The sequence below is a fragment of the Serinus canaria genome, chromosome 1A (assembly GCF_022539315.1).
Source record: "Serinus canaria isolate serCan28SL12 chromosome 1A, serCan2020, whole genome shotgun sequence".
Classification (NCBI taxonomy): domain Eukaryota; kingdom Metazoa; phylum Chordata; class Aves; order Passeriformes; family Fringillidae; genus Serinus; species Serinus canaria.
In genome coordinates this window covers 67,393,247-67,420,567 of record NC_066314.1, presented here as the reverse complement: position 1 = coordinate 67,420,567, position 27,321 = coordinate 67,393,247, and the positions used below count along the sequence as shown (strand labels likewise).

The 27,321-nt window shown below is 46.0% G+C and overlaps 1 protein-coding gene across 3 annotated transcripts in view; it reads right to left on the bottom strand.

Annotated features, from left to right (window-relative positions):
- Nucleotides 1-27,321, bottom strand: part of LOC103820465 (chromatin remodeling regulator CECR2) — a 92,444-nt gene that overhangs the window by 21,838 nt on the left and 43,285 nt on the right. For 2 of the 3 annotated variants that reach the window (XM_030238142.2, XM_050984233.1), the window contains exons 2-5: nt 21,662-21,756; nt 1,658-1,841; nt 839-978; nt 263-367 (exon numbers count right to left, since the gene is read on the bottom strand). In XM_030238142.2, the coding sequence (XP_030094002.2) occupies nt 263-367; nt 839-978; nt 1,658-1,841; nt 21,662-21,756 (524 nt within the window). Of the gene's footprint in view, nt 1-262; nt 368-838; nt 979-1,657; nt 1,842-21,661; nt 21,757-27,321 lie in introns of those variants that run through there. The other variant, XM_030238144.2, reaches the window with a different exon arrangement.

Sequence of the window (27,321 nt, the reverse complement as noted above, 5' to 3'; positions counted from 1 at the left end):
CTGCATGGTGGAACTGGATTTGAAGTGAGGTGATTGAAAGAGTGATGCCCACTGTTTCAGCAAACCTCCAGCTCAGTCAGAATTCACTTTGGAGAGTAATCAAAGCATCCACCAAGTCTGAGCTTGTTTCACTTCTGAGTAGCTTTGAAATTACTGGCTGCATGGTAGATACATAGTTATTGGGGGAACCCCAGAAATACATTATACTTCCCTCTGGGAATGTATGTATTTTACATCTGTTGCAGGAAGAACCCTTCCATACCTCAGCAAATTTTCCTCCAGTAGTTTTTTCCGCTTTGGAGGTCGCCCTCGTCTCTTGCCCGTTTTCCCAGGAACATTTGGGGTGTTTGTCTGCCCCCCACATCCCCTGAAAAACAGCAAAACCACCATGAAATATCTGCCAGCACGGGAACCGAGGCTGGCAGGATGGGAGAAGGGCACGGAAATCAGAACAGCTGCTAGGATCCCAACCAAAGGAGGGATTAAATCAGAGCAGCAACAGGACGGGGAGGGGAGAGGAGGGATTCCCACTGGCTGGGAGCCTGATCTGGGAGCCGCCGGTGCGGGGCAGCCAGGCAGGAATGCGGTGGGGCAGGCAGCATCGCTCCCACAGCAGGCTCTGCCGGTGCCACAAAGGCTGCAGGCTGCCTGGACACAATGCATGGCTGCATGGCAGCCCCCAGTCTGCTTGGCAACTCCGGTCCCACCCGCGCTACCCCTCCCCAGGCCCCGCTCCCCCCGGCACAACAGCAGTCAGGCGGAGCCCCCTCCAGCCCGGGGCCGTGCCCCCCTCGCCCCTGCACCCAGACATGGGAGGGGGTGTGTGTGGGGCTGTTACCTGTCTGCAGCCAGCTCCCCGTTGGTTTTGCCCTGCACCGGGTCCTCCTTGTACATCCTGGTGCCGTAGAAGTACCAGTACAGGGCGCCGCTGCTGTCCTCGCCCAGCGGCTCCACGCGGAGGCTGTCGGCGTCCAAGCCCTGCGCCCACCGGGAGCCCCCCGCCAGACGGTGACAAGTTGAAAAGCGGCCACATTGTCACACAAAACATGATGACACCCCTCGGTAAACACCTCCCTCCCTCCTTCCCTCCCACCATGCCACAGCAGCAGTACAGCTGCTCCTCCTGGCCGAGCTGGGAAAATGTTACTCCAGGGGGAAGATGACGTTCTCTCTGTCCAGGGAGGGATTTAGATTGGCATCTCTAATTTGAATGGCCTCTCTCATTTTAACATGTCATCTCTGGTGCTCCTGACAGGGAAGGTCTAATTAGTGCTGGCGACAGTCACGCACAGCCCTGAGAAGCTCCCTCCCCCCTCCCCTGCTCTACCCTCCCCCAGCTCCCCCAGTATACTTCATCCCCATCCTTTCATCTCACAGCATCCCTCAGAAGGCAGCAGTCTCTGCTCTCACAGCCCTGCCATTACCATTAAAGCACCTCCAAATTCACTCTTTGCAGAAAGAGTAGCCAACGCAGCCAGCTTCCTTAGTGACTCCCATGTTATGAATACATCCACACAGGACAAGGGCCCAAGTTCTCAGCAAGGCAGACAGGGGCAAACTGCTGACCCACTGTGACCCCTTCTCATCCCAGGAAGATTCTGATCTGGCCCAGCTCCTGTGGCCACACAGTTTCCCTCCTCCCTGCTGCCCAAAGCACCTTGAGGAGGTCGAAGACATCGTCAGCGTCGAGGCGGTAGTCACAGAGGCGGTGCAGGATCTCCACCCGCGTGCGCAGGGGCAGCTCCTGGAAAGTGCACTCCCTCAGAGGGTTGGGCTTCCCTTCCTCCAGCTCCCAGCGGTAGTTGATGATGTCCTCCAGGTAGCTGTGAAACGTCTGGGATCTAACCAAGGAAGAAAAGAATTTCACATAGTGACTGTAGTTTGTCATGTCCAGAAACACCTGGTGCAGCAAGCAACTGCAACCAACACAAGGCAGGGACAGAGAGCACATGAAGGAAAACTGTCAGCTATGGTGGGTGCAGCTCCATCATTCACATTCCCAAAACACAACAATCTCATTGCAACATCACAGGATGTCATCTCACAGGCAGCTTTCTATACACAGAGTGTTATTTCTTTCTAAGCAGAATGAGCCAAACATGGTAGCAACTCATCTCCTTTCTATCCCAATGGGCAGTGCCTTGTGCTAACATCAACAGCCACCCTTAACTAAAATGGAGTGCAACAAAATTTATGAGTCTGCTCCCCTTCCAACTCTTCCCATTTGATGTGGAGACAATTTTCTTCAGATTTCCCTTTGCCCTTCACAACTGTCATTGCCAAGCCCTTCTCTACTTCTAAAGTTTTCATGCCATGGGGTTCAGTGGCTTGAGACTTTGCACAGCTGATTGCTTCCTCCCCACTTTGCTGCTGTATGTGGTCCCTGGCTTCCTCTCTCTCCATCCCCACAGGTGCTGCCACTTTCTGCCTGTTGCTCCATTGGTGGCTCTGGCAGGACATCTGCACAGCCCACCTCACACATGTGGCTTGGACACTGCCACAGAACAAGGCTCATCCCCAACAGGAGCGCACCTCACAAAAAGGAGTCAGTACAGAAGGCTCCCCCACCTGTACTCTTCCAGATCCTCAAGCTGAACACTTGAGCTCTTCATAAACATGACTATTAAAATGATATTTTCAATTTTCTAGCTGGGCCACATTAAGTACTACTTTCACTGCTAGCAGTTCATCATAAAACCCAAGGAAGCAGATATTTCTCACCCTCATCTAGCACTGAGAGTGAATGTCCCCATATGACAAATTTAAGACCACTGATGGAGCTTAAGGATAAAAGAACTCCTGTCTATATTTCAATGAGACTTAAGCTTTTAGTCTGAATGCTCAAAATTTCAGGGAAAGGAATTTCAGGAAAAGGGGCCATGTCCCTAAATATAAAACTTTCTGAAGATCTGTCCATATGACTTTGTGTCCTGAGAGTTGCCAGGCTCGCTCAGCCTGCTGGAGTTGTGTACTCTGAGCACAGCAAAAGGGGACCCCCCCAGGCCCCAGCCATTCTTGCACACACGGGAAGTCCATATGCCAGCAAGAACACCACTGGGTACACATTCCCACCAGCTCTCAGAAAGGCAGCTCCACTTGATAGGTTTTTGGCACAAGCAGATTACTCTATATGATTAATGGAACAGCGCCAGCACTACAGAATTGCATTTCCCTGAGAAATTGCTAACTTCTACAAAAGCCATTATATTTTAACAAAGAGGTGGAGGAGTGTGATCCAGCTGAAGAAAGATCATTAAAAGTCAACAAGAAGTTAGCTATTAGACAGGGGTCTTCACACATTGGGTAAAGACCAGACTTCTTTGCAAGGACCATGACTGGACAGTGACTGCGAGAATGAAGGAACAGATGCCTCAAGCCATGTCCACCTGGCAGCATTTCCCTTCCTCCTTGGGTAGAGAGAAGTACAGATCACCCTGCAGATCTCTTCTCACCAGCCTGCTTCTTTCTGACGTCAAATGCAAGCTGACCTCCCAGAGATGTCTGCTCTCACCATACCAGTTACCCGCCCTCTGGCTGTATTTAACAACAGATGCTTGAGTGTACCTGGACCTAGTGCCCTCTGCAACCTGGAGTTTGCTCCATCTGCATGACACAAGCAAAGCACCAGTGTTCCCAAGTATTGTTGTTTCACTAATGTCAGCAATCAGACAAATATAACTTGGAACAGCCCCCTATGCTGACAAAGTTCAGTCAGAAAGAGAGGACTGACATTTTATGAAATGCCTCAGAACTGTCTCAAGTAGTAATTTTAGGGTGAAAACTAAAGCAATCATCCTTTTTTAAAGTGAGATATTCAGTACACAGTAAACCTACCTGAAGTAGCTGTGCATTCCTGCATTGTCTTTCTCAAATATCCCAAGACCAAACTTCAAGCAAGGACTTTGATTTGAGAAAGGGGGCAATAATAGATTCCCTTCACAGACTTTTCAAGAGTGATATTTGATAATGTATCTTAAATGTCATATATTTACAGAAGACATTAGATTAAAACAAAAACAGAAAGAAAGAGAGAAAGAGAGATAGAGAGAGTGAGAGAAAGAGAGAGACAGAGAGAGACAGAGAGAGAGGCAGCTTTGATTGTCTACCCAGAACAGAAACAGTGACTAGAACATCTTTTCCTGAAAGCAGTAAAGGATCACTGGTATTTGGATGCTTAGTCCAGAACCAGAAGGCAAATGATTGTAAGCTCTCAGACAGCATTCAAGTTTCAGCCCCACAAGCTCAGTTCTTCAACTCTGACAGAGTTCAAGGCAGAAGATTATTTCATCAAATCTGATACAGAGGTTCTGGCTATTTCCAATAAAATGGACTGAAAAAGCAGTTTCCCTATGATCCTGAATAACTAGCAGATGAAAAGGATTGCCAGAAAGAAACCACAAAAGTAAAAGGGTTCTATCTACTCTACTCCTATTTTTTTTTTCTACCCAAAAAAAGGCAGGAAGGCATGGCTCAGACAGATACTTTTACTACTTGCACGAGTTCACTTATCTTGCTCTATCTTTTTGGCTGCTCTCAAAGAAAACTGATCCAGGAAGCCGTTTAATTCCAGAAGATCATTTGAAATCTTTGCCTATGTAACTCTCCTTCCCCCTAGGGACTGGCTCTGTTGATTTAACCAATTTGGTTTTAGTTTGACTTTCACATAAGTGGCTAACACTAGAAATTTCCGCCATCCACCCGGTGTTCAGTGCATTACAAGCTCTGTTCTTAAGAGTACTTTTGAGTTCTTACCCCCATCAATTTTCAAAGACAGCTACTGTGCATTTGTCGCTTTGAATAAGGATAGAAATAAGAACCAGAGATGGGAAACAGATGTCTCAAGACATTCCCAATCACTCTCAATCTTACCCAATTTATATTTTCTCTCTTAATGGGAACCGACCTCTTTTCTCCAGACAAATGTATGGTGCTCGTCTTCACCCTGTCTGCCACACCTACAGTTAGTTTCACTTACCCCATCTCTTATATTTCCCTTTGAACAAGTCTCTGAAACAGCTCTCTTGGTTTGGAAAAGAAAACATGCAGAGAGAACAGCAATCTTGAGAGCCCTGCCCTTGGGGCTCTTCCCTGCCCAGAGCAGAAATGCCCAGGAATACGTGTTTAGAATTACCTATGAAATTAAAACCCAAGGATCAGAGAGACTGGATCCAGGAATGGAATTACCTGGATTCAGTCTGTTAAATACCCTTCTTTCAAGTTCAGCTGTAGGACACCAATACACTTGTACACCAATACAAGTCCTACAGAGTCTTTGCTGCAACTGAGAACCTCCAAGAACTCTTTTGTAAGTGGGGAGAGGACAGGAAGGAAATCACTGAGCTGAGGAGACAGATGTATTTCTTCTCCAGAGGTTCTCAGCATCACTGAGATGTGTAAAAACACTCAGCAAGTGGAGGCAGTGTTAGGTCAGTCATCTCCTTTTCTCTACAAACTGGAGCATTCTCAAGGAGGTTGAACTGGTACATGGGCACATTTTGTCTCAGGGCATCTATCCAAAGGAAAACCAACCCAATTCTGAAAGTAAATTGGGAGTCTTAGAAACAATTTCCAAGAAAAGTGTGAGACTACGGGCCATGACTCTCACCACGTCTCAACCACTTCCTGATGTATAGCACAGGCAGCTTCCACACAGCTCAGTAAGCAAGGAAAAGTACTTCAGAGATTAGCTCTAACAGATCAGAAAAGGTACCTTGAAGAACTCTGCAACTCTAAATTATTCTCCCATACCAACCTGACTAGCACCATTAATATTTCATAAAACAGATAAACTTTCCCTCACTTGTCAAAACATCCCTTGCTTTGCAGCTGCCCCCTGATGTGCAAAGCAATTTGGATAGCTGTAGTGGGGCAGTGGTGGAATGGTACATGCATATCTATGTGCTACATCCCACGTGGATGCAGATGATTTTTCAAGAGCCCAGTGCAATTCTTAGTCTTATGCCTGGCTATACTCTGAAACCACAGGGCTGTTGTCAGAGGTCCCTATCTTTTGCTGCAAAGATTAGAAAGGAGGTCAAAGCTGAATTGCAACTGTGGTTGAAAGTTTTAATCATATCTTGCATATACAAAGAGAAATCTGGGGCACAGGGAAGGACATGACCTAGCACATCTGGGTCAAAGGGGAAGAACAGCATCAGACAATCCACAAGAGAACCACTGAGGCTGCAGCTCAAGTTGCCTGTGATCTTTAGTAGCAGCTGCAAAAAAATCAGGGCATAAAGAAGATGGAGCAAGTTGAGGGAGGGGCTCCTCTCCACCATGGGTATCAGCGCCCAGAGCAGCCAGAGAAATGATCCAGCCCTGACAGCTCAGCGCCGCAGCCCGGCCATCTGCTGCCCGGCTGCCTCCCAAAGAGGGAGGTTTCTCTGTGCTCCAGAGAGGGGAGCTGAGGACTCCTCCCCCTGCCTGGCAATCCCAGTGTTTTCCCCTGCTCAAAGGAGAGGCTCCCTTCCCATCTCCTGGCTCTGAACGCGTGGGGTCATGCTCTGCTGTCAGAAAAAAGAAGCTTGGTCACTGCTCTCGTCATCGTGCCCGGCTTCCTAGAGGGGCTCCTTTGGAGACCTCAGGAACAGAGGGTGAGAATTTCACAGAGCTGATGGGATACATGGAAAAATTTGGTTGGAGCTTCTGGTGTGCAAGTTTGGCAGGGAACAGCTGCACCTAGAGACCCCAGCCCCACAGGGACACTGTAGGAGCAAACTCAATGTCAAATTCCTTCTGAGCAAATTGGGGCTGCAATTATGTGTACAGACACACAATGCTTATTTTTTTTATCCTCATGCCCAAAGGAAGTGGAGTCACTTGTGCTTTTAGTTTTAAAGACTCCAAAGTAAATCAAATCTTGGCTGGAAAACTGTAAACAAAATCAAGCCAAACAAACAAAAGCTAAACCAAACACTGATTCAGTAAGAGAGTCGCCGTGTCAATCTGTGCTTCCTGCAGGCAGCATGCCATGGCCCAAGTGTGGAATTACTGTCACAGCACATTGCCCTATCTGGTCTACTGCTGCCAATTTTTTTACAAGCCCTCCCCCCACACACATCTCTAAAAAAAACCCCTAAAACCCACCCCTCATAATATCTCTGGTCCTATGGGAGCAAATATTGGATTAAAGGAAACATTAGGGTAAGGAGTTGAAATACAGGAGACAAAAATTTACCAATGATGTTTGGACACTGCTGGCTCACACAAATAAGCCTTCTGAAAGTGTAGATGCCAAATAATTGCCTGGACCCACTAGCTAGAATATCTATCATGCTGACAGTGTTTTAAGTCTCTTGTTTCATTTAATTTACAAAATGCAATGGAAGAGTAAATACTGGCATGCTCTTGAGCTAAAACTGCTGGGAAAAGGCGAGGCTGACCTGCATCTAATCCCAGACAGTATATTGTTCTTGAGATTAACACCAAGAACCCTGACAAAACCAGAGGATGACAGAGAACAGGGACAACAACAGACCTCTTCCAACTCCTGTCCAAGAGCTGTATGTGGGAGGAACATGGAAAACAAGACTGGGAGAGCTCAGCCTTTCTACCAAAGACCATTTAAACATAAATGGAATTACTCTTGAAGTTCCTATTACAGAGTCAGCCACTAAGGGAAATAATAGAGGTGATACTTCTGTCCAGTAAAGGCTTTAAAAGCTGAAAAAGACTCAAATGCATTCAGTCACCCAGCACAAGTGTGGATTTTAGGAGGTTCTCAGTACTAAATGAAAAAAGACTTCTTTGGCATCTAATTCACAGCACACAAGAGAACTGGCTTTGCCTCTGTGATCTCTCTAGTTAAAAAAAAAACCAACAAAAATCTAGGTCTTACCAGAACAGACGTTTTATAATGGAATTAATTTTATGGACTGAAGATATTTCACCTTATGGGCTGGCACCTTTTAAGTTCTGAATTGGCAAAAAGGCACCAGCTTGGTGTTGGGAGTCACTCAGGTGTTAATGAGAGCATTAACTGACAGATGGCATTCAAGATATTTCTCGCCTCTCCAATGAAGACAGCCCCTTTGCTGCAGCAGAGATCAGGAAAGCTTAATTCTTAACAAGCATACAATGCTTTGGCACAAAGGCAAGCCCTCTGGAAGGGAATGGGAAGGATTCAGGGTTTGCTGGGATGACCTCAGTCAAACATCATTAACAGGGTCAGGAGAAGCAAAGCCTATTTCAGAAAAAAAAAAAAAAATGTAAGGGCCCCCATGATCAATCTATCGTGGCTTGTCAGAAAGAGAAAGCTTGGGCTGACCTGAGAAGCAATATGAGTTACTACTACCAGCCTGACCTTGAGCTCTCATGTAACAATGGAGACCTTTTTTTTACTGTATTAATGAGCTTTCTTATCTGAGCTGGGGGAGGAAGCTTCATGGACCAGCTTGTACCTCACCTTCAATTCACCCTACTGAGAAACTAAGTCAAGTATGATGCAGGGGGAAAGAGATACTGCCCATCCTCCAGGGGAGAAGAGGGTTGGAGAGGAATCCTTCTGTACCCTGTGTGTACAGCTGGCTCAGGAGGTGTGCAAGCCAACAGGGAGCACATATTGCTCAGGCCAGGGGCCAACTTGTCACCAGGGTGACCAAACTGCCTGAGGCCCAAGGGACACGAGCACCCTGAAGGGTCTTTCCACAGAACATTCCCTGCAGCAGAGCAAAATGACCAAGGAGATCCAGGAGTCATGACCTTGGGCTTTAACAGCAGTGCCACCAGCTGCACCACTGATGGGGACAGACCTCAAAAATTCTAGCCAAGGACAGTCTAGAGGGAGCAAAAACTCCACACCATACTTGTGACAGACCTCAGCAAGGTCCAACAAGGCAGAGCTCTTGTGATGAAGGAAACAAACACTCAGACACATCCTGCTTTTCAGAGCCTGCTTTGAATCATGGCTGGAGAAAACCTGCTGTAGTGGTTGTGAACAAGAGTACAGCTGACATTAATGGACCCTGAAAGAGATCCCAAAGTAGGGGGGAAAAAAATTCAAATTACATTGATCAGACCTCCAGAGTGAAGTATCTCCTACCAGAGTTGTAAAGACAGCAGAGATTGCTGGAGCACAACACCATCACAAGGCATGTACAGGTCTGCCTTTTGTCTTCCATGGCAAGCTAGAACTAGTTTTTTGAATGCAGACATTGCCCAAACCTCAGTAATTCTGTGGCTTACCTGTGTGGCCATCAGGTAAGGGAAGAGAAACACATCTGAAGAGTTAAGCAGGTGGATGGCACTGGGCTCTCCACACAAGGACATTTTTGTTCACCATTGCTGAACATGGGAATACAATCTTTCTGCAATTAGAACCATTGTTTTGTTTCCAAATAGAACAACAAAAGAAGATTACCTAGTTAGCAAGCATTAAGTAGCAGCAGCTCTTCCCTAAAACAATCTGGCCTAACTCCCAGATTTGGTGGTCTGAAACATGAGCAATTGGAGGCTTCCACATCCCTGAAAGATACATCCATGTCTTCCACAAAAGCAGGGACAGCAGAGTAATTTCAGCACCCTAGCAATTCCTGTTCCCTGCTCCTCATTTGTCCATCCCATAACTAACTCACTTCCAGAACTCAAATGTGGCAAAGACCACCTTGAGAATATGCTGAAGTGATGCTTAGAGAAGACATTAGGGTTCTGGACCTTTCCTCCAACACAGTAACACTAAGCTAGGACAGGAGGTTCACCAGCAGAAGGGCAGCACAAACCTTCTAAAGAAATCCAATTTACATGGTTGGATCTGATTTCTGTGGTTGGATTGACACAGTAGACTTCCCACCTGAACTCAGTGTTCATCTTTAGGAGAGGGGGCAAAAAATCTATGAAAACCCATGGCTGTGTCTATAAGAACACTCCTGCTCCTTGTCTTCCTCCATCTTCCATGTAGTCAGCCCTGGGGAAGCTGGAAGGGGAGCTGGCAGACGTGCTGCATCCCACAGAGAAGCAGAATGGGAACAGCTCTGGAGCGAGGCAGTGTCTCTGGGGAGGCAGGGAGAATGGAGAGCTGATGTGGGCTGTCTGCTCTAATAAGGGATCACACCACAGGAGCATGTGCTGGCTTGACAGAAGCAAGTGCAGCCACTTAACCTGGCTATGACAGCTGAAGTGGGAGCGTTGCTTTGCCACCCCCAAAAACAGGGGGGGTATGAAGAAAGAGAGGGGAAGGCACAGCTGCCCACCCTTCAGGAACATTCCAGGTCTCCTTGTCCAGATTTCTCACCCCAACCATGGAAGTTGCCAGCTTGGGCTCCTTAGCATTACTAGACCACACTCAGCAAGTCTCAAACTAGATGGAGATGCCCTTTTACCTCCCCTGAGCTGGTAGGTGCTGCTTCCCACCCCTTCTCCCTCACAGGAAGGACAGGAGGCAGCAAGTCCACTCCTCCCAAGGAGGAGCTGAAGCCATCTCACACATCAGTGTGGCAAAAGGGCATGCTCTGATCTTCCCAGCTGCCTGTGGCCCACGCTTCTCCAGTGATTTGGCTCTTATCTAGCAACAACCCTACAAATGACACAGCTGCTGGGGCTGCCTTGTTTGTTATTTTGCTGAGGAAAGGCAGAAAAGCAGCAGAGATATCAGCACAGATACAGCACTGTCCTGCATTGGTCTCTTCTGGAAAGGCTCTTTCCTTAGGCTGGCAAATGCCAGGGACAGGCAGGAGTGCTGAGATAAGTGTCTATTTGATCTTTTCCCCTCCATTCACCCTGGGTTTTTCACTGTTTTATGTTCACAAAACGCCAAGGCAGCTAATCAGTGCTCTGTGACCCCTGTTAATTGGGCTGTGTGAGAGAAAGGCAGCACTGGCAGGAGAAATCACACATACCTGTTACTTTGAACTGTCCTGTCATGTTCTGTCTCCCTGCTTGCAGGAGCTCCACGCACCCTTCTGTGAGCCAAGGCTGCTCTGTTTTCATCACCATCCCCAGCATCAGCAGGAGGGGCCACAAGTGTTTTGTGGTGTGGCCCTGCCTCTAACACCTCAAAGCACAGGGAGGCAACAAAAAGGCATATTGTTGTTTCTCCTTCAGTGTGAGAAGGTGAAAGTAATTTTAGGTGAAGGAAACATGACCTGAAGGCACTGATGGCCCTTCTTTCACCTATGCCCAGCTGCTCCTCTCTGCCCTTATCTGCCTTGCTGTTTTCTCCCTCACCCTCCCCACCACAACAGAGGAAGGAGTGAGCAGATGCCCAGCATCCATCTCCCCTTCCCAAGAGACCAGCAGCCTACATGGCCAAGTGAGCCAGGCAGGGAAAGTGATTGGTGTGAAGATGTGAAACATTGGAGGGAAAAGGGCTTGGATTTGCCAAGCCTGGTGGATTATGCAGTTCTTGGAGGATGAGGAAGACACATATTGCTAACTAGATGCATGCTGGGTGCAGGGGCCTGCATATGTTTTTTAGGTAGGAGCAAGGGCTGCTTCAGTGGTTTTGTTGCTTGATTAGGGAAAGGAAGAAATAGGAATTTGGTGTCAATGAAACCAGAGCAGCCAGAAACACCCCAAACAACACTTGAAGGTACATGGTACCACAGGAAGAGAAAATCCTGGGCGGAAGGGGTATAAGCAGGAGGATACATACACTGCCCAGACAGATACAGGGAATATTAGTAGGACTAAAATAAAATTTGTCTTTCAATTCTAGCTCAATCCCTCCTTCAAACTCAGTAAGTCTCTGCACAATCTCCACCAAGGGATGACTTGTGCTCTCACTACATGCAGGGTTTTGGACAGAGAAGCAAGAATTCCACCCCTCACTATTGATGCTGAAATTTGAGTGAAAACCAATAATGACAAACTAATGAGTTGGATACATGGATTAAAAGAGGGGGAAAAGAATTCTGCTAAAAGAACCTAAAACATCACTATGTTGAGCAAACTGTATTGCTATATACATTTCTGAAAACACGAATTAATGTAGCATTAGATGAAAAGAAAGGATTATTTACCTTGAATGCATAAAAAGAACAGACAATTTGAGAAAGTTTTAAAAACTGTCTTGTTCCTTGACTATATCTGGATAAATACAGTAAATTAAGAGTGATGATGCTACTTTCCATGGGCATTGCTGCTTTTGACTCAGGGTGACCATGTTCACACCAAATGTGTATTTAAACACACCTGCCAGTTTTGCTGACACATACACCCCACAGATACTCTATACTTCACAGTTTATTCAATTTTACCTTTAGGGCACTACCCTGAAATCATGAGTCAAAGGGTGCAAGAACAAATCAGTTGCATTCAATGTGATATACAGCCCGTGAAAGCAGCAAGGGTAGCTCTAAACTGCAAGAGGAAAACAGCTCTGTAATCAGCCACTGACATGCATTATCAACCATCATGCTGAAACTTGCAGTACAGCTCCAGCACAGAGGAAGGCTTGAAAATAGTGCCCTCAGTTCCTTGAGATATGGCTGAAATTGTAAAATACTGTGCATCTGGAAATATACAGGAACTTCCAGAAAACTCCTGCTGAGGAGGTTGGTCAGACTCCTGCCTGTCTGAATGGGAAGAAAACTCCAATGTCTGTCAAAAAGTAAGAGGTTTCTGCTTCTTTGGTGGGGGTGGCACTGAACAGTTCAGCAACCAAAGAGGAGACAAGCTGAGTGTCCCCAGAAGGGTCAGCTACTCTGTTCCTGCCTTGAGGAATCTGCTGAGCCATGTGAGCCCAAGAAAGAGGCAATATCAGTTATGAAAGCTTTCCCCAGCAAGGGAAGCACAGCATGTACTACAACAGGGTGGTTTCAGTTCTGATGCCATCACATTTTACACCTGATGTGCAAAGGACCAAGGGAAGAAATTATCTCACACCATCACCTATGATAAATTAACAACAGAACTGAAAATGCCTATTACACCTAAAAAGCTTTGCTGTCAAGCTGTGATTCTACAAGAACACACAAGGGAGATGTCTAAGTGCAGGCCATCTCCTGCCATGTGATGACATTGATCTTGGCTGGGGAAGGCCAGGGAAAATGGCTTTCATTAAGCAATGAATTCCCTGGCATGCTGGTGAATAGGCTTGGAGAGCTGAGCAGAGCTGGAGCCCAACACTTCCCTATCCAACAAGATCTGTCACCACAGCTAGACTGAGAGTATGAATTTTCCCCTCAGAGCATGTTCAGAACAAGAGACAAGAATCTCCCAAGACCCTGAGGTACAGAGAACTCGGTCATGATCAAAATCAGAAAGTGAGTGACAGAGACCAGTGGCCAAGGCAGAATGGCAGGAGGCAGAAGAGAGGTGCTGAGCCTCAGAGCCAAGAGAGGCTGTGTGCTAAAGGCACAAACAAACACTGGTACCAAAGGATGGGAAGATAATGGCAAAGAGATGTTTTCATGACAGGTTCTGATGTCAATGGCACTGGTGCACAAGATGCAGAGTAAGGCTGAAGGAACAATGCTCTGACCCATGGGGCACAGCTGGCACCCTGGTGAAGCTAAGATCACCAAGAGAAGACTAAGCCATGCTGATGCCAAACTGGAGATTTTACAGGCACATCAGCAGGCTGAATGACACCAAGAGAGTTAACATTATCAGTAAATGATGCCACTTTTTGGATGTGACACAAAACCAAAGAACCTGAGTTCTCCAGAAAGCAGTACAGTAAATCCAAGACAGCAGCTCCTAGGGTCAGTTTTAGAGCTCAAAATGCAGTTCCTGGACCTGAACACTAAACCACCTGACCTGGACATTTCTGCAAACAACTTAGATACCAAACAATGCAAGATACCTTTCTCCCTAATAGGTAGATTGGAAACCAGATTTTTGTCAGCCTTGTAAAAGATGTCAAAGGCAGGAGGGTCCCCTGGCAGCTGAATTCAGTGAAATGCTGAATCTGAAAGGCCCTGGTCAGCAGGTGAACATCCTCCAGTCCCTACAGGGATGGATGCCCCCCAGCACCCCTCAGGAATTCAGAGGGCTGCATTTTCCCATTTCTTCCCCAAGGCTTATCAGACACCGAGGATGGGAATGGCTCACAGGCATAAGGATCACACAGCCAGCTTCAAGCCCGGGGGCTTCTGGATTGCTGGTGTGTCAAGTACCTTCGGCTTTGAATAACAAAGGGCAATCTCTTGAAGGATCCAAACAAAAAGAGCCAGTGTCAGAACTATTAGCTAATCCAAAAACTAGTTGTACGATGTTTGATAGAGGAAAAAAAGGGAGCAAGAGAGATCTGAGTGCTCAAAAAGGAATGAACAACAAGTTCCTTTGGGGGAGATGAGTGGGGGGGATTTGAGTAACACTGGTGGGGGGTGAGGGACACCTGGGTTCCTGCACGATTGGTACACAGCCAGCACATGCTGCTCTGAGCTGGAAAAGTGCAGGGAGGGATGCTGATGGCCACACAGACAAATGAAGGGTGAGAACAGCTGCTGCACTCCCTGCTCTTGCCACACGCTGCTTCACTTGCATGTTTTTGACTTTTAAAGCATGGATGATTTCTTCTTTGTTTAACGTCCTGTTTCTGTGACCTCAACAACCAACCACACAAGGTGTGCCCCAACAAGAAACATGATGAAATGAAGATCAAGCCACAGTACCCTCTATCTCAGGAGAGGTGAGCACAGTCTTCTGGATGGTCCAGAATAAACAAATGTATCTACAGCCCAATTTTCACCTTGTGATTGAACAGCAGGGGCTTTGGTTTTTCTGCAATGACAATTGACTTCTCCCATCAATGACCTTCACCTGCATCTGGCCAGGCTTCAATATGTACTTGCCAGTTTTAATCCACATGCTTCTTTCTTTCTACTGCTGTTATTTGATTCTTTTTGAGAAGCTCCTTGGGGGCTGGAGCTGATTAACTTACAAAAGACCCAAATACATCTCCTATATTCTGAAGGAGCAAATAGGAATGGGGCTTACATGCTCCACATTGAGACTGGAAGAGGATCATTACTTACTATTCATTCCTGGATCCTTGAAGAACAAGTGAAGGCAGCTTAATGCTGCATTGTTCATTCCTAGTGCCCATCAACAGAAAGCATGCTCCCAATTCACTGCCACAAGGAAAGACAACAGTATTGCTGTGCCATAAGCACTTGTGATTGTTTGGGGGTTGCAGAGAGGACCTTAGGGTATTACAGGGATGGTGAGCACTGTGGGGAAGAAGCTGGAGTTATTGTCTTGATGATGATGATGATGATGGGGAAATAGGACACATGCCTGTATTACAGCACAAATCCATATGAAACAAGTCCTTATGTGCTTTTCTGCTCACAGAAAAATATACTTCATGTCAGAGAAAAGAGTCCCCTGTGAGGCACAAAATACCTAGTGTGGGGTTGCCTTGAAGCAAATAAGCTTAGGAAATTCATTTCTTACAACCAGTCCCACACATTGTAAATTTCTGGAGACCATGGATAAACCCAAGTTTTTACAGATAAATAGGTCCTAAAGAAATCCCTTTTGGGATTTGTTTCTGAACAGGTCTTTCATCTTCTTCTCTCCAAATTTTAAACCACCACATTGATTGAGGCAGAAAGAAACTGAGGAAGGCTGGAAGGTAAAATGGGAGAAAAAGTAAAAGCAAAGGTGACTTAGAACAGAGACTGACATGACACACCACATCATCACAGAGGCCTAGCAGCTGGCCAGCAGCTATTCCAGCTGTTCAAGCCCACTGAGGCCAATAGGCTCCAAAAAAATTACTTCAGATCTTCTCCAATATTCACCCTTGGACTAAACATTGGTTTCTGAACTTGGATGAGGTGCTGGGAAGTGGCCTGCAAAACCAACTGTGCTGGAGCAAAAATCCTGCACCAGTGTTTAGGAGCATCACTGCAAGCCTCAAGAGTGAGGGCAAAGGTTTCACATCAGGGGAACTTCCACACCCCAGCTGTCTCTCTACCAAATCCTTTGCCTTCTTCCTTGAAAGGAGAAGATATTTTCACTTGCCTTCTCAGTTTCTTTTTTCATCATTGCTTTCTTCTTCCTCTCCAGAGTACTTGGTTTGCAACATCAAGAAGTTATAAATACAGCTGTCCCTTTCATATTTCATGCTCTGACACTGGCATGATGACATCACTGCAATCTCCTTTGCTGACTGTTCCCTGCTCCTCCTTTGAAGTTTAGCCACCTATTCCTCCCTGTCAATGCTTTGCATAACTCCCTCTCCCCAGCAATCCAATCTGTTTGTCTTTCATCCATCTGCCCTGACAATAACAGCACAGCTTTTCCTTTTTCTTTCACTGATTTCAGTCCTTATTCTCCACCACTACCCATGGAATAGCACTTCCAGAACATGCTACCAACTTTTCTTCAAATTCTTCTTTAAAGATTCATTTTATCCATCTGAGAATCAAAGACATTTACTTAGCTTTAGTTATATTTCAACTCTATAATTTTATTCCACTGTGCTTCTCATTAATCTCTGAATGACCGTGTTATTTTACTGCTGTAATCTCATCCTTCCTTTGCCAACACCTGCCAGCTGCTTCATTTTCACTTTTTACCCTTTAAAAGGCTCACCTTGCATGGCTTGGCTATTACTATAATAAATATTAAAATTAGATTCAAGATGAGCAATGCAGCCACTTCATCTCCCTTGCCCCCTCACAGAATCTCCTGTGCTGAGATACCAGGCTGATTGCAGAGGCCATCCACCAATATCCATGATGTATGCAAGGCAGCACTTGTTAAAAGTCAGACTGTAAATAATGCTGATCTTGTTGATATTCACTTGGCATTCATGAATATGACTCTGAGTTAGTGAGGTGCTCTCTGGCCAGGCATGGAGGCAGTTGTTATAACCAAGGTCACTGGCACAACTGCCAGAACTGGCTGCTTGAATTCCTTCCAAAGGTGGTGGGCACCAGCTCTGCTGTGACTGAGCTTAGGCTGGCTGCCCCAGAGGTTATGGCATGGGCTGAAGTGGTGAATTCATTCAGCTCAGTCTCAGTACCTTGGCTTAGCTCTTTCCACAGCCCAGCTCACACAGTATCCATGAGACTGAAATCTCAGCTCTGCTTTGCCATTCCTATTGACCTGCCACTTTATCCCCCAGAGCAGACTGACAAACAGCAGGTCTGGAAGGACACAGCTCATGTAGGCACATGCACAAGGGCAATTTCAACATGCTAAGCTCTCTTTTACCAAAATATGAGACCTGGGGTAACCCCCAAAGCACCTGTAAGGACACAGTCTGCACAGAATAAAGGACAAGGCTGGACAAAAGTGACAAAGAAGAAGGAAAAAGCAAAATACCCAGAGCTATTAAACACAGTCCTCAGAAACTGGTATTGCTCCTCAGTGGGTTAGAAGATTTCAGATTATCTCTCCCTTTCTGATGAAAGCTCAAATAAGTGATTACAGAACAAGTGTTAGAAAATACACAAAACAGACACAGTGTCCTTGACTGGCAACTCAGCAAGCAGGAAATACAGCTCTCAGATGCCATACTAGGAGTGTTCTCAATGCCACCACTAAGGATAGGACAGAAATAATTTAAATAATTGTGAGAAAGGGAAGAGGAGTTAAGGAATATCCTTTTATTATACCTATTAGAAAAAACCAGGTGCAAACTACAAGCCAAAGACTGCAAGGATGGTTTAGGGATCCCATAAGAGCTTTAGGTAGGTGCAAAACCAATGATCTCCTTGGGAAGAAAAAAATTCCAATGCATTAGGGAAGAAATAACAAGAAAAAAACAACTGAGATTCTTAAGGAAGCAAATCCCCTCTGGTGGCACAGAAGCCAAAAAGAGTTTTCAGCTATACTGATGGACCAATCCCCTGAGGTGTAAAAAAAGCAAAGAATCTCATGGGGCATAGGGGGGGGGGGGGGGGGAAAAGAAAAGGAAGAGATATTGTTTTTCTTCCTCCTCACATTCTGGCCTTTGTGCATGTTGAAAAAATAAAACATAAGAAAAAGCAGCAAAGATGCTTTTTGAGACAAAGCAGCAGCACACAAAATGCCTCCCAATAAGAAACATGATAAAGTTACTGAAACTTTTTATACCATCACATTAGAAAAACAGCAAAAGTGCAATAACAGAACATTGAAGAATGAGTTTCACCCAAAGAAAAGCTGAACAGCAGGAGCTTTTCTGGAATATTTTAGTTGAGTGTACACATCCATGTCACACCATCACTTCTTACTTAAAAACAGCTGCAGAAGGCTCCTGCTGCGGCCGCTGCCGTTAGCTGAAGCTCTGATCTTCCTGTCTTCATACAAGTCATCAAGCCACATTTCCTGCTGGAATTAAAGTGGCAGCCCCTAGGGACTGTGCAGCTACCCAATTTATATCACAGAGAATCTGAAGCAAGCACCAGGATTTTTTTTCCAACTGCTTAATTTTTGTTTATTTTTTTGCAACCCCCGAATTCCAATAAGAGTTTTTCTGGGCATTTGCCTTTTGAAGCAATTAAAAGAAAACATAGACATTTTAAGACCTGTGCAAAAGAGCTGGGAGCAGGAAAAACCTGTGGGCAATCTCACTGGCATCAAACCAAAGCATGCCTTGGATACCTATTGCACCCATAGTAGTTACATACAGATGGTACATGGATACTATGAGGGGTATTTATAAAACAACAAAAGCTGCAGATCATGACACACAAGTATTTTGGCTCAGAGTAAAAATAGAGAAACAGGGAAACTGTCCTGGCCAAGTGCTCAAACTACCTGGTGCCAGGCAAGGACAGCTACAGGGTCATTGCTAAAGATGCAGAAATGCAGGCAACTGGTTTTTGGTCTGTACTTCTGCAGCACTTAACACAGCAAGAACCAGGTCAATGGAGTGTTCCTAACAGCTATGATAGGTTATGATAAATAAGACTTTGGAGAAGATCACATAGCATCCCATTAAGCAGTCTCTGTAGTTAAACACAGATATCCATAACTCAAAGAAAGTCTTATGTTACCAGACAACACTCTTTAGACACCAATCAGGGTAAAAAGCAGTCTCTCTTGTATGTGATTCTTTTTTTCAAAAAAAAAAAAAAGTCTGTCATAAATAATACCAAAATCAAGGCAAAGTTGCTCCACTTCAAAACCAAAGATCATAGAAGCCTACAAAAGTAATAATCTCTTCTTTTTTTTCAAAGAATGGAAAGCAAATCAAACTACAGCATGTTAAATTGAGCATTAGAAGGGCTCTCAGCCACTTCCAAAATTACTTGAGAGCACATTATAATTAGCAAAGGTATGTGACAGTTTTATACCCCTCTATGATGCATGATTAAAGCCAGGCAGCCCAGTCCTGTGCACCGTCAAAACAGATGTGACAAGAACTGCAAGCTGCTCCCAGACAGACTGTGAGAAAGCATAGGCAGATAACATTTTGGCCATCAAAGATGTGAGACCCGACACAAAACTAATTAAACCTCAAAACCCCTCAGAGAGGTAGGAAAACTGAGGTTTTATGAAGCACCCCATGCTTGAGCTGCAGTGCCCCAGCCCGAGAGCAGGCATGGGAACAAGCTCCTGCCTTTCTCTCTGGGGTGCAACAAGGAACAGAAACTTACAGCCTTGATAGGAACAGCTCACAGATGCAGGGCACAAATGCCTGGAGAGATGCTGCAGTAACACCACCAGGGTGATCTGTGACACTGCTGATTTTTCCCACCCAAAACTGATACCTCTTATCTGTCTGCAGCAGAGAAGAATGTGGAGTCCTGGGCCACTGTGAAAAGCCAAGTCTAAACCCCACACCAATCCTGCCTCTCACATTTGCATGGCTTTGTCTGCTAAGCACCCAAAATATCAATTAGAGGCTCAGCTTCCTACCACTAACTGAGGAAAAACAAGGTACAGAAGGGAAGCTGTGCATCAGCCAAGGCCTATGCCTCTTGAACTGGGGTTAGAGGGGGAAAAAGGTGTTGCAAGGAAACATGGAAGGAACATGGAGAATTTTAAGGGTGAAACTGTGTGGCAAGTTTGTTTCTGAGAAGTGTATCCAACCATCACTTTTATTCTTATTAATCTTCAGATCTTCATATTTAGACTACATCTTAATGCTTCTTCTTTCATGACATCCCTCTGCATACAGCATCTTTCCCTCTTGTTTCCAAGCAGCCTCCCCCGTTGCTTCCCCTGCAGTGCTTCAGAGCTCACCTCTTCTCTTTAACATCCCAGAAGTTTCAGGCAGTTTTGCTGACATATCCCTTAAGCCATTCCCACTACACTGCTCCTGTTGTGCCCTCTTCCCCATCTCCTCTGCAGAAATTTCTTTCCTCATTATCCCCATGCCCACGAGGTAACCCCCTTCTACAGGAGGCTGCAGAAATGGTGCAGCTGGTTTCTCCTTCAGGCACCTCAGGCCTTCCCCAGCAGGACTGTTTGGGTGACAGACAGACAGACAATTTGCCAGTGTCCAACGATTCACCCATGATCCATCCCTGAATTTTCTTAGTTAAAAGAGGTGCAAATGGGGAGGCAATTACACAGTGCAGTCACTCAGTGGACATTTAGATCTGGCGAGTTTTGAACAACCTCACAAAATTCATGAATTTTATCAAAGACAAATCTTCCACTGCTGCTACAAGGGTAAGCTGGTTCAGGTGGGCAAAACACTTAAGCCTCTACTTTCTGATGGCTTTGGTATGAAGAAATAAACTTGCTGCATGTTTACAAGCAGGTATATATTGCTCTGTGTCTATTTTGATGAAGAAGATACACATGACTGCAGACCCTTTACAATAATTTGGAGACAGTAAAATCAGTGCAAAAAAATAAAAAAGGTGCCTGATTCAGCTCCTGATACCCACTGATGCTGAATGTCTATGCAGCAATGAAAGAGAACTTAATTAAGTGGCATGTGCATATATAAATCAAGTATATAAATTTTGTTGAACATAATCAGTTAATTAGAAAGAGCTCTCAATGCAAGCACCTATGGTTCTGCCTCTGCACTGGCCTAAAGCTCTCCACAACAGGGGGATCTTAGGGAGCAGGACTGCTTCCAAGCAACTGCATGTGTTGCCAAGCTGTCTTTGTCCCCACAATTATGCTTTGCTATTAACATGATTCACAAAAGAACAAATAAAACACACTGCAACAAGCCTTTGCTATCACTGGAAGCACATTTTGCTGTGAGAGTGGCAGTCCTCTAAAGAATGATGCTCTGCAGATGTCTCCATTTGGGAGGCTGCTTTAGTGGACACTGACAAAGTGTCTCTGGATGTCAGAACCTCAAGAGAACATGTCAAATCACTTTCCAACATCCTGCAGCTGAAGTGATTCCAATACTTTTATTTTTAAGTAAATAATCATTGTTGGCCCTATGTAAAGCAAATGGAATCTTTCATGCAAGTGAGGTGTATGCAGAGCAGCAAGTTTTATGTTATGCCATACATACAAATGTTGAAAACATATGTGATGACTTAATATCACTAATTTGACCAAGCAGAGTGCAGAGCAGAACAGCAGATGTGAATGTTCACTGCGAGTGCCACAGCAGAGCATCAAACACGCTTTTGCACGGCATCTGAACAAAGGACTTTGCTTAACGGCTCTGTACAATTAAAAGCCTCCAACTCAACCCAAGAGAACCCGAATTCCCTTTCACTCTGTGAAGCATCTGGCCTGATTGCTGGTGGCTGCTGATCACTGCCATGTCATCACTCCAAAGCCGTGAAACATCCCGCCACCGTGTTAATTAGCTCCCCTTGCAAAGTGCTTAAGCCACGGAGCTGAGGTTACTCACGTGATGTCTCTGCGCTGATAGCAACCTTGAAGAAGGCAAGCGATCAGGTCGCTGATAAACTCCACATCATCCCCGTGAAGAGCAGCTTCCAGTTCCTAATGAGCAGAAAGGAGAAAAGGAAAAAAAAAAATCCAACCATTAAAGTAATTCCTTAAAATTTCCTGCTAGCTCATCTGGACCAAAAAGACACAAGCAGCCTCACGTATGTGTACGGCAGCAGAGCACACATGGGGTAAACTGACCTTCCTCATCATTAAAAATACTGCTTCTACTGCCTCTTCACTGCAAGAGTTTATGGGAAGACCTTGAAAGGTTTTTACTGAATGTCACTCTCCAGCCAGAAGACGAATGCTTTTGTCTGGGTGCAGAAAAAGAGGGTTCAGTGAGGTTGAGATACACTGCAGCCTAATAAGAAAGGCATGATTTCTCTCATGTTCACCTGATGGACAGGAATCAACAGTTTCATTCTTCTGCTTTACCTCCACTCACTGAGGCTGGTGAGCTCAATTTAAAAGATGTGCTCAGAAAGCAGGGCACTAAAAGCCACTTACAACCCAGAAGTAGCAGTTTCAGATGGATTGCCAGAAATGGCTGAAAGCTAGCAAGCAAATGTCTCAAAGAAAAGCAGGCATTTTGATTATTTAACTTATTTCTTATTCAGTTCCTTTTTCCCCCAACTCCAGTAAGAGAGAAAGGATGGAGGGATGTCAGACTTTGTGACCCAAAATCTCAAACCTCAGTAGAGAATATCATGGCTTGTTCTAGCACAGCAGAGTTCACAAAGATGTGATGCAGAAATCGATCCACAAAAAGGATAAACTCCTGAAATTTAGTTATTATGAATTTTGCACATATTGTAAGAAATATCTTTTTTTCAGCTAGCAGTTTCAAGCTTTGTTTTCCAAATATCATTTGGTTAATTAAAGTTTTATTTGTATGCCAGAAAATTATTCACAGTAAGAAAAATCCACTTTCTCTAAGACTTATCATCACTACCATACAGCATTTAACAAGATTTAATATGGATAAACAATATAGGCATAAGAAGCTATTATTTTTGGGTTTCAGAGTAAATAATGGATTGAATACAAATTCCTACTTGAATGTTACTCAACAGACTGTTACACAAATAGCTAAGCTAATGGCTACAGAATAAAGGTTAATGGCCAGAGAATAAAGGATAAACGTTTTGGCACTTACCCAATAAAGAAGAGAAAGTGCTTTTTTTATTAGACCGCAGTAACTGCAGTAATAAAATTATTGATAACAGATTGCAGCTTAAACGCTGCTTGTAGCTTTTTATTGGAAATATATTAATGGCATATTTTCATTACCAACACTGCTCTTATTTACCTCTTGTGCAACATGCAAAGTGCTTAAGGAGCAGAAGCCTGACACCTGCCCCGTGAAGAATGCACTAAACACATCTATTACATGTGGGAACTGGAGGTAAGGAAAGGGCAGCGTGCAGCCAAAGCCTGATGTCTCTGCCAGAGATGGGGAAAGGACCAGGAATCTCTGTTCTCTGCCTCTAGATGAGCACCCTGCTTAATGACAAGTTAACACAAAATCTGCAGTTGCTGCTTGCCATCCCTTGGACAGAGTGATGTTATTGTTGTATAAATAGTAATCATGTTATATAAACAGTAATTACTGAGTGAATTCACTGACAATCATGGAATGTCCTGAGCTGGAAAGGACCCACAAAGACTGAGTCCTGTCCTGGCCCTGGCCCTACCTACCACCTGATAAGTGGCTAGTATTTTAGAAGTGTTGACTTACTTTATTTGTAAAATATTTTAGTGGACATATGCCTTCTATAAATATCTCTGGAGGAGAGGGGAGCAGGGAGGACCTAAAGCACAAGATATGCTAAACCATCCCAGGTGTGTTAGCACATTACCACAATAAACCTGCAGCTTGTGAAAAACGACATGTCAGAACCCAGAATGATGGGCAGGGGGAAAGTAAGTCTCCAGGATGCCTCCCTGCATTCAGCCTCTCCCTCATCCACATACACTTGTTCATTAAAGCTGTCAGTCAGCAATCTGCCCCTGCTAGGATGTGACAGCCTTTTGTATGAGGAATATTTAAACTGCTTCCCGTGAGCCTTTTCAGCCTGCTGTTTGACTAACACTCCTTCAGCAGTGGCCACAACTGCCTCAGATAGCCCCTATCTGCAGCCATTGTTTTCCAGGCCCGAGGGTGACCTTTACATTTTTGGAGTTGGCAGGTCACCCCAGGAGCAGGGGGGCATTCCTGGGGCACTGGGCAAGATGCCACTAAAACACCTGGATGGGCTGTTCCCCCTGCCTCTCCTCCTGCTTTCTCCCTCCCAGAAGGGTGCTCCTTGTCCTTGTCTCCATGGCAGGTATAGCACAAATTTTGGGGGACCCAGTCTCAGATGGATCTCACAGCCACTGGATAAAGGGGGCTCTGGGCATGCAGACCAACATGGGGCTGGTGCAGAGTCCCTGTGCCATGCTGGGTTAAGGGGCTCTGGAACAAGCCAGGATTCATCAGCACACACAACATGAGGCCAGTGAAAGCCATCCCTGGCAGGTATGAGGTTTTTCAGTGCTTCTGTAGAAAGACACCTGTCCCATGCTCCCCAATGCCATGGGTGTTTCCTTGGAGCCCATCCTGATCTCCTGCTCCCTGCCAACAGTAGCACTCCCTGCCAGAATATTACAGTAAAGGCACAGTCCAAGTATTACTGTGATTATTTGTCTTGGAAAAAAGTTACTGACATTGTCCTGTAATGTTTCTGTCTACATTTCAACTATTGTTGCTTGAGATAGAAGGGTAGGAGCAGTGAGAGGAACCTGATGAATGAACACAGGGATTGAGTAATGAACCCAGGGCTGGGTCTATCAGCCCTGTTCACCTGAATGCCATGGTTTTCTATCCCACTGGATTCTCCAGCTTCTGGTCCCAAAACACCCAAATTCTAGACTCTTCCCACACACCCAGGGTGCTGTGGGAATGACAGACACACTAGGAGGATGTGATGCAAATCTGAACATCTCAGGAACACAAACAAAGAGTTGGCATCCCTTCAGGTTTTCACCTAATGCTTCAGCCCACATTTAGCAGGAGGATTTTTCCAGCCTTCTCCCTCCAACAAGGGACAGCCAGCAAAGCAGCACACTGCTCAAGCAGCACATCTAAACAGGAGATGAATTGATGCCAGGGACTTTCAAGAGAAAGAAGCCACTAAAACTGCCCTGGTCCTAAGGGCAAACCCTGCCTGGGTCACCCATCCCCACACTCCTCCAGCCTGGCCAGGACGAGCAGCTCAGCTTCCTCCCCGCCACCATCCTCCCCACGCCTCCAATCCTTTTGTTTTTCCTCTTTTCTCTTTGAGCACTGAGCTGTGAGCACAGAAATCTGAACCTTGCCAAAACGCTTTGGGGACAGCACAGAAAGGAAACAGAAGAGGCAGCAAATCAGCAGAGGAAAAGGGGGGGACACACATCTCCTCCTCCTCTAGCTGGAGAGAGCAACAGACAGGAGAAAAGCAGGATTCTCCCCCTCTCCAGCTGGCGTCACACCTCATTAGGGAAAAGCCTGTTTAACGTCTTTCCCTCCCCCCAGCCCGGTACTAAATCCCCCCTGAGTCAGGCAAGGACTGTTGGGAAGAGGCAATTGCCAGAACAAGGGTGGGAGCAAGGGTGGCCACCTCTCCCAGGAGGAGCACTGGCCCAAAGCAGGGCCAGCAGAGCGAGTGAGAGGCACCATCCTGTCTGTCCCCACTCCCTGGGAGAGGGCTGGGTACCCCCACCCAGCACTGGGGCAGGGATGGGTAACCCCACCAGCTGGGGCCCTGAAACAATCACTGCTTTGGATGCCTTTATGATATCTGCCCAGATTTTTGAGTCAACCTTCCCGATGAAAGTAAACAAATGAATCCACAACAGCGATGTCACTGTCACCAAGCTGGCATGGGGTGACCACGGGGCTGCTGCACATGGGGGTTTTTTTGAGCTGTGGAAAGCAGCCAGGCAGCCTCCAGCTCCTGCTGCAGCAAGCTGACTGTGCAAAGGGCAGCCTCACAAAGCTCAGGGACTTCATCTCAGAAGACAGACTCCCCCAAACCTGGAAGAGTCCAGTGTGAGCAGGCTGGGTGCTGAGGTACAGGACTATAGTTTAGAGGTTTGTCTGTGCTGGAGCTGAATCATCTATAACTGAATGTGATGGACATAACCAGTTTAAGCACAGCTAAGCCTTGTCCAAGTTAGCCATCAGTTTAAAAACCCCAATCCCTTCAGCTCTATTTCTATACAGCTGCTGTTATCAGCTTTCCATTGCAATGCTCCAAAGTGACTCAACAGGCTTTAGGAGATCACCAAAAGCCACCAGCAGGACGTGCTGAGCCAGCCCCAGCCCATGCTCTGAAATTTCAGTGCTGTCACTGAATCAAGTCAGGATGTTCTTTTCTCCTCACAGATAATCAATGACAACAGGCATCTGGGCAAAAGCTTGGCAATCTCAGCCCAAAGGGTAGTGGGATTGGGCAGGAAGATGGAAAGTCAAGTGCAGGCCTGAAATGCTTCCAAGAAGCACCATTTATCCCTCTGGTGTGCAGTCAGTGTGCTCAGCCCCCAGCACCTTCTCAGAATGCCTGAGGGAACCAAGCCCCCACCCAGCAGCTGCCTGCAGCCCAGTGCTGTGTTCTCCCTGCCTGGGATCCCTGCCATCATATGGAAATAGTTTCCAAAATATGAAGCCTACTGAGAGTGCCCTGCACGACAAGGCAAGAGGGCACTGCAGGGTATTAGGGCTGCTCCTAGAGCCAGGGTACCCTGGCTACCATAAATTCAGAAGTTATGGCTCCGAGTCCTAATGGAGTCTCCCACACATGCCATCTTAAGTGGCTACTGGAAACACTGTGTGTAATCCAAGTGTGCAGCTGGATGCACCTCTCCCACCTTCCCCAGAGTCCTGCAGGAGCCTGCATGCTGCCCTCTCCCTCTATGATCCTCCAGGGCTTTAAGGTTTCCTAAGCTAAAAGGATCCCCAATCTCTTCACTCTGCCTTTCCACAGCAAGGAAAATGGGTGCTGAGTGCCCTCCTTGTGCTCCTGGCAGTGGGGATGAAGTCAGCAGCTGCCTCAAGGAAACACCATCATCTTCACCTCACCCTCAGGACCACAAGCTCAGAGGGAGCCAAGCTGGCCTTGTACAGTAGGTTTGGGGTGTGAGGTGAAGGGGTTAATGACACCCATCACCACAGTGGTCCCAGCTCCTCTCTGAGCCTCCATTCTGGTGTGTGCAAGGGTAAGGAATGAGGAGCAAATACCTGAGGGAGGAAAGCAGCTTTCCTGTCAGAAGGGAACTATCATTTGGGGAGGGGGCAAAGAAAGATCAGAAAAGGATTCCCTTTCCCTGTTTCTTCAGGCTCCCCCTCAATGTCTGTCAGTGCCTTCTGAGATGTACACCTTCCTCTACTTTCTGAGAGCAGACTTTGAAGGCTATTTCAAACATGTTGTAAAATAGGAGCATAATGTTACTCCAGGGCTAGGCAGAGGTGTGAGATGACAGCTTTGTATGAGGGAGATTGGCTATAAACAGAAAGCCAGGGAGAATTTGTCACATTGCCTCCACGTTATGGCTGTTTGCAAAGTACAAATCCCACATGCTCCCTGCTGGTGCCAGCAG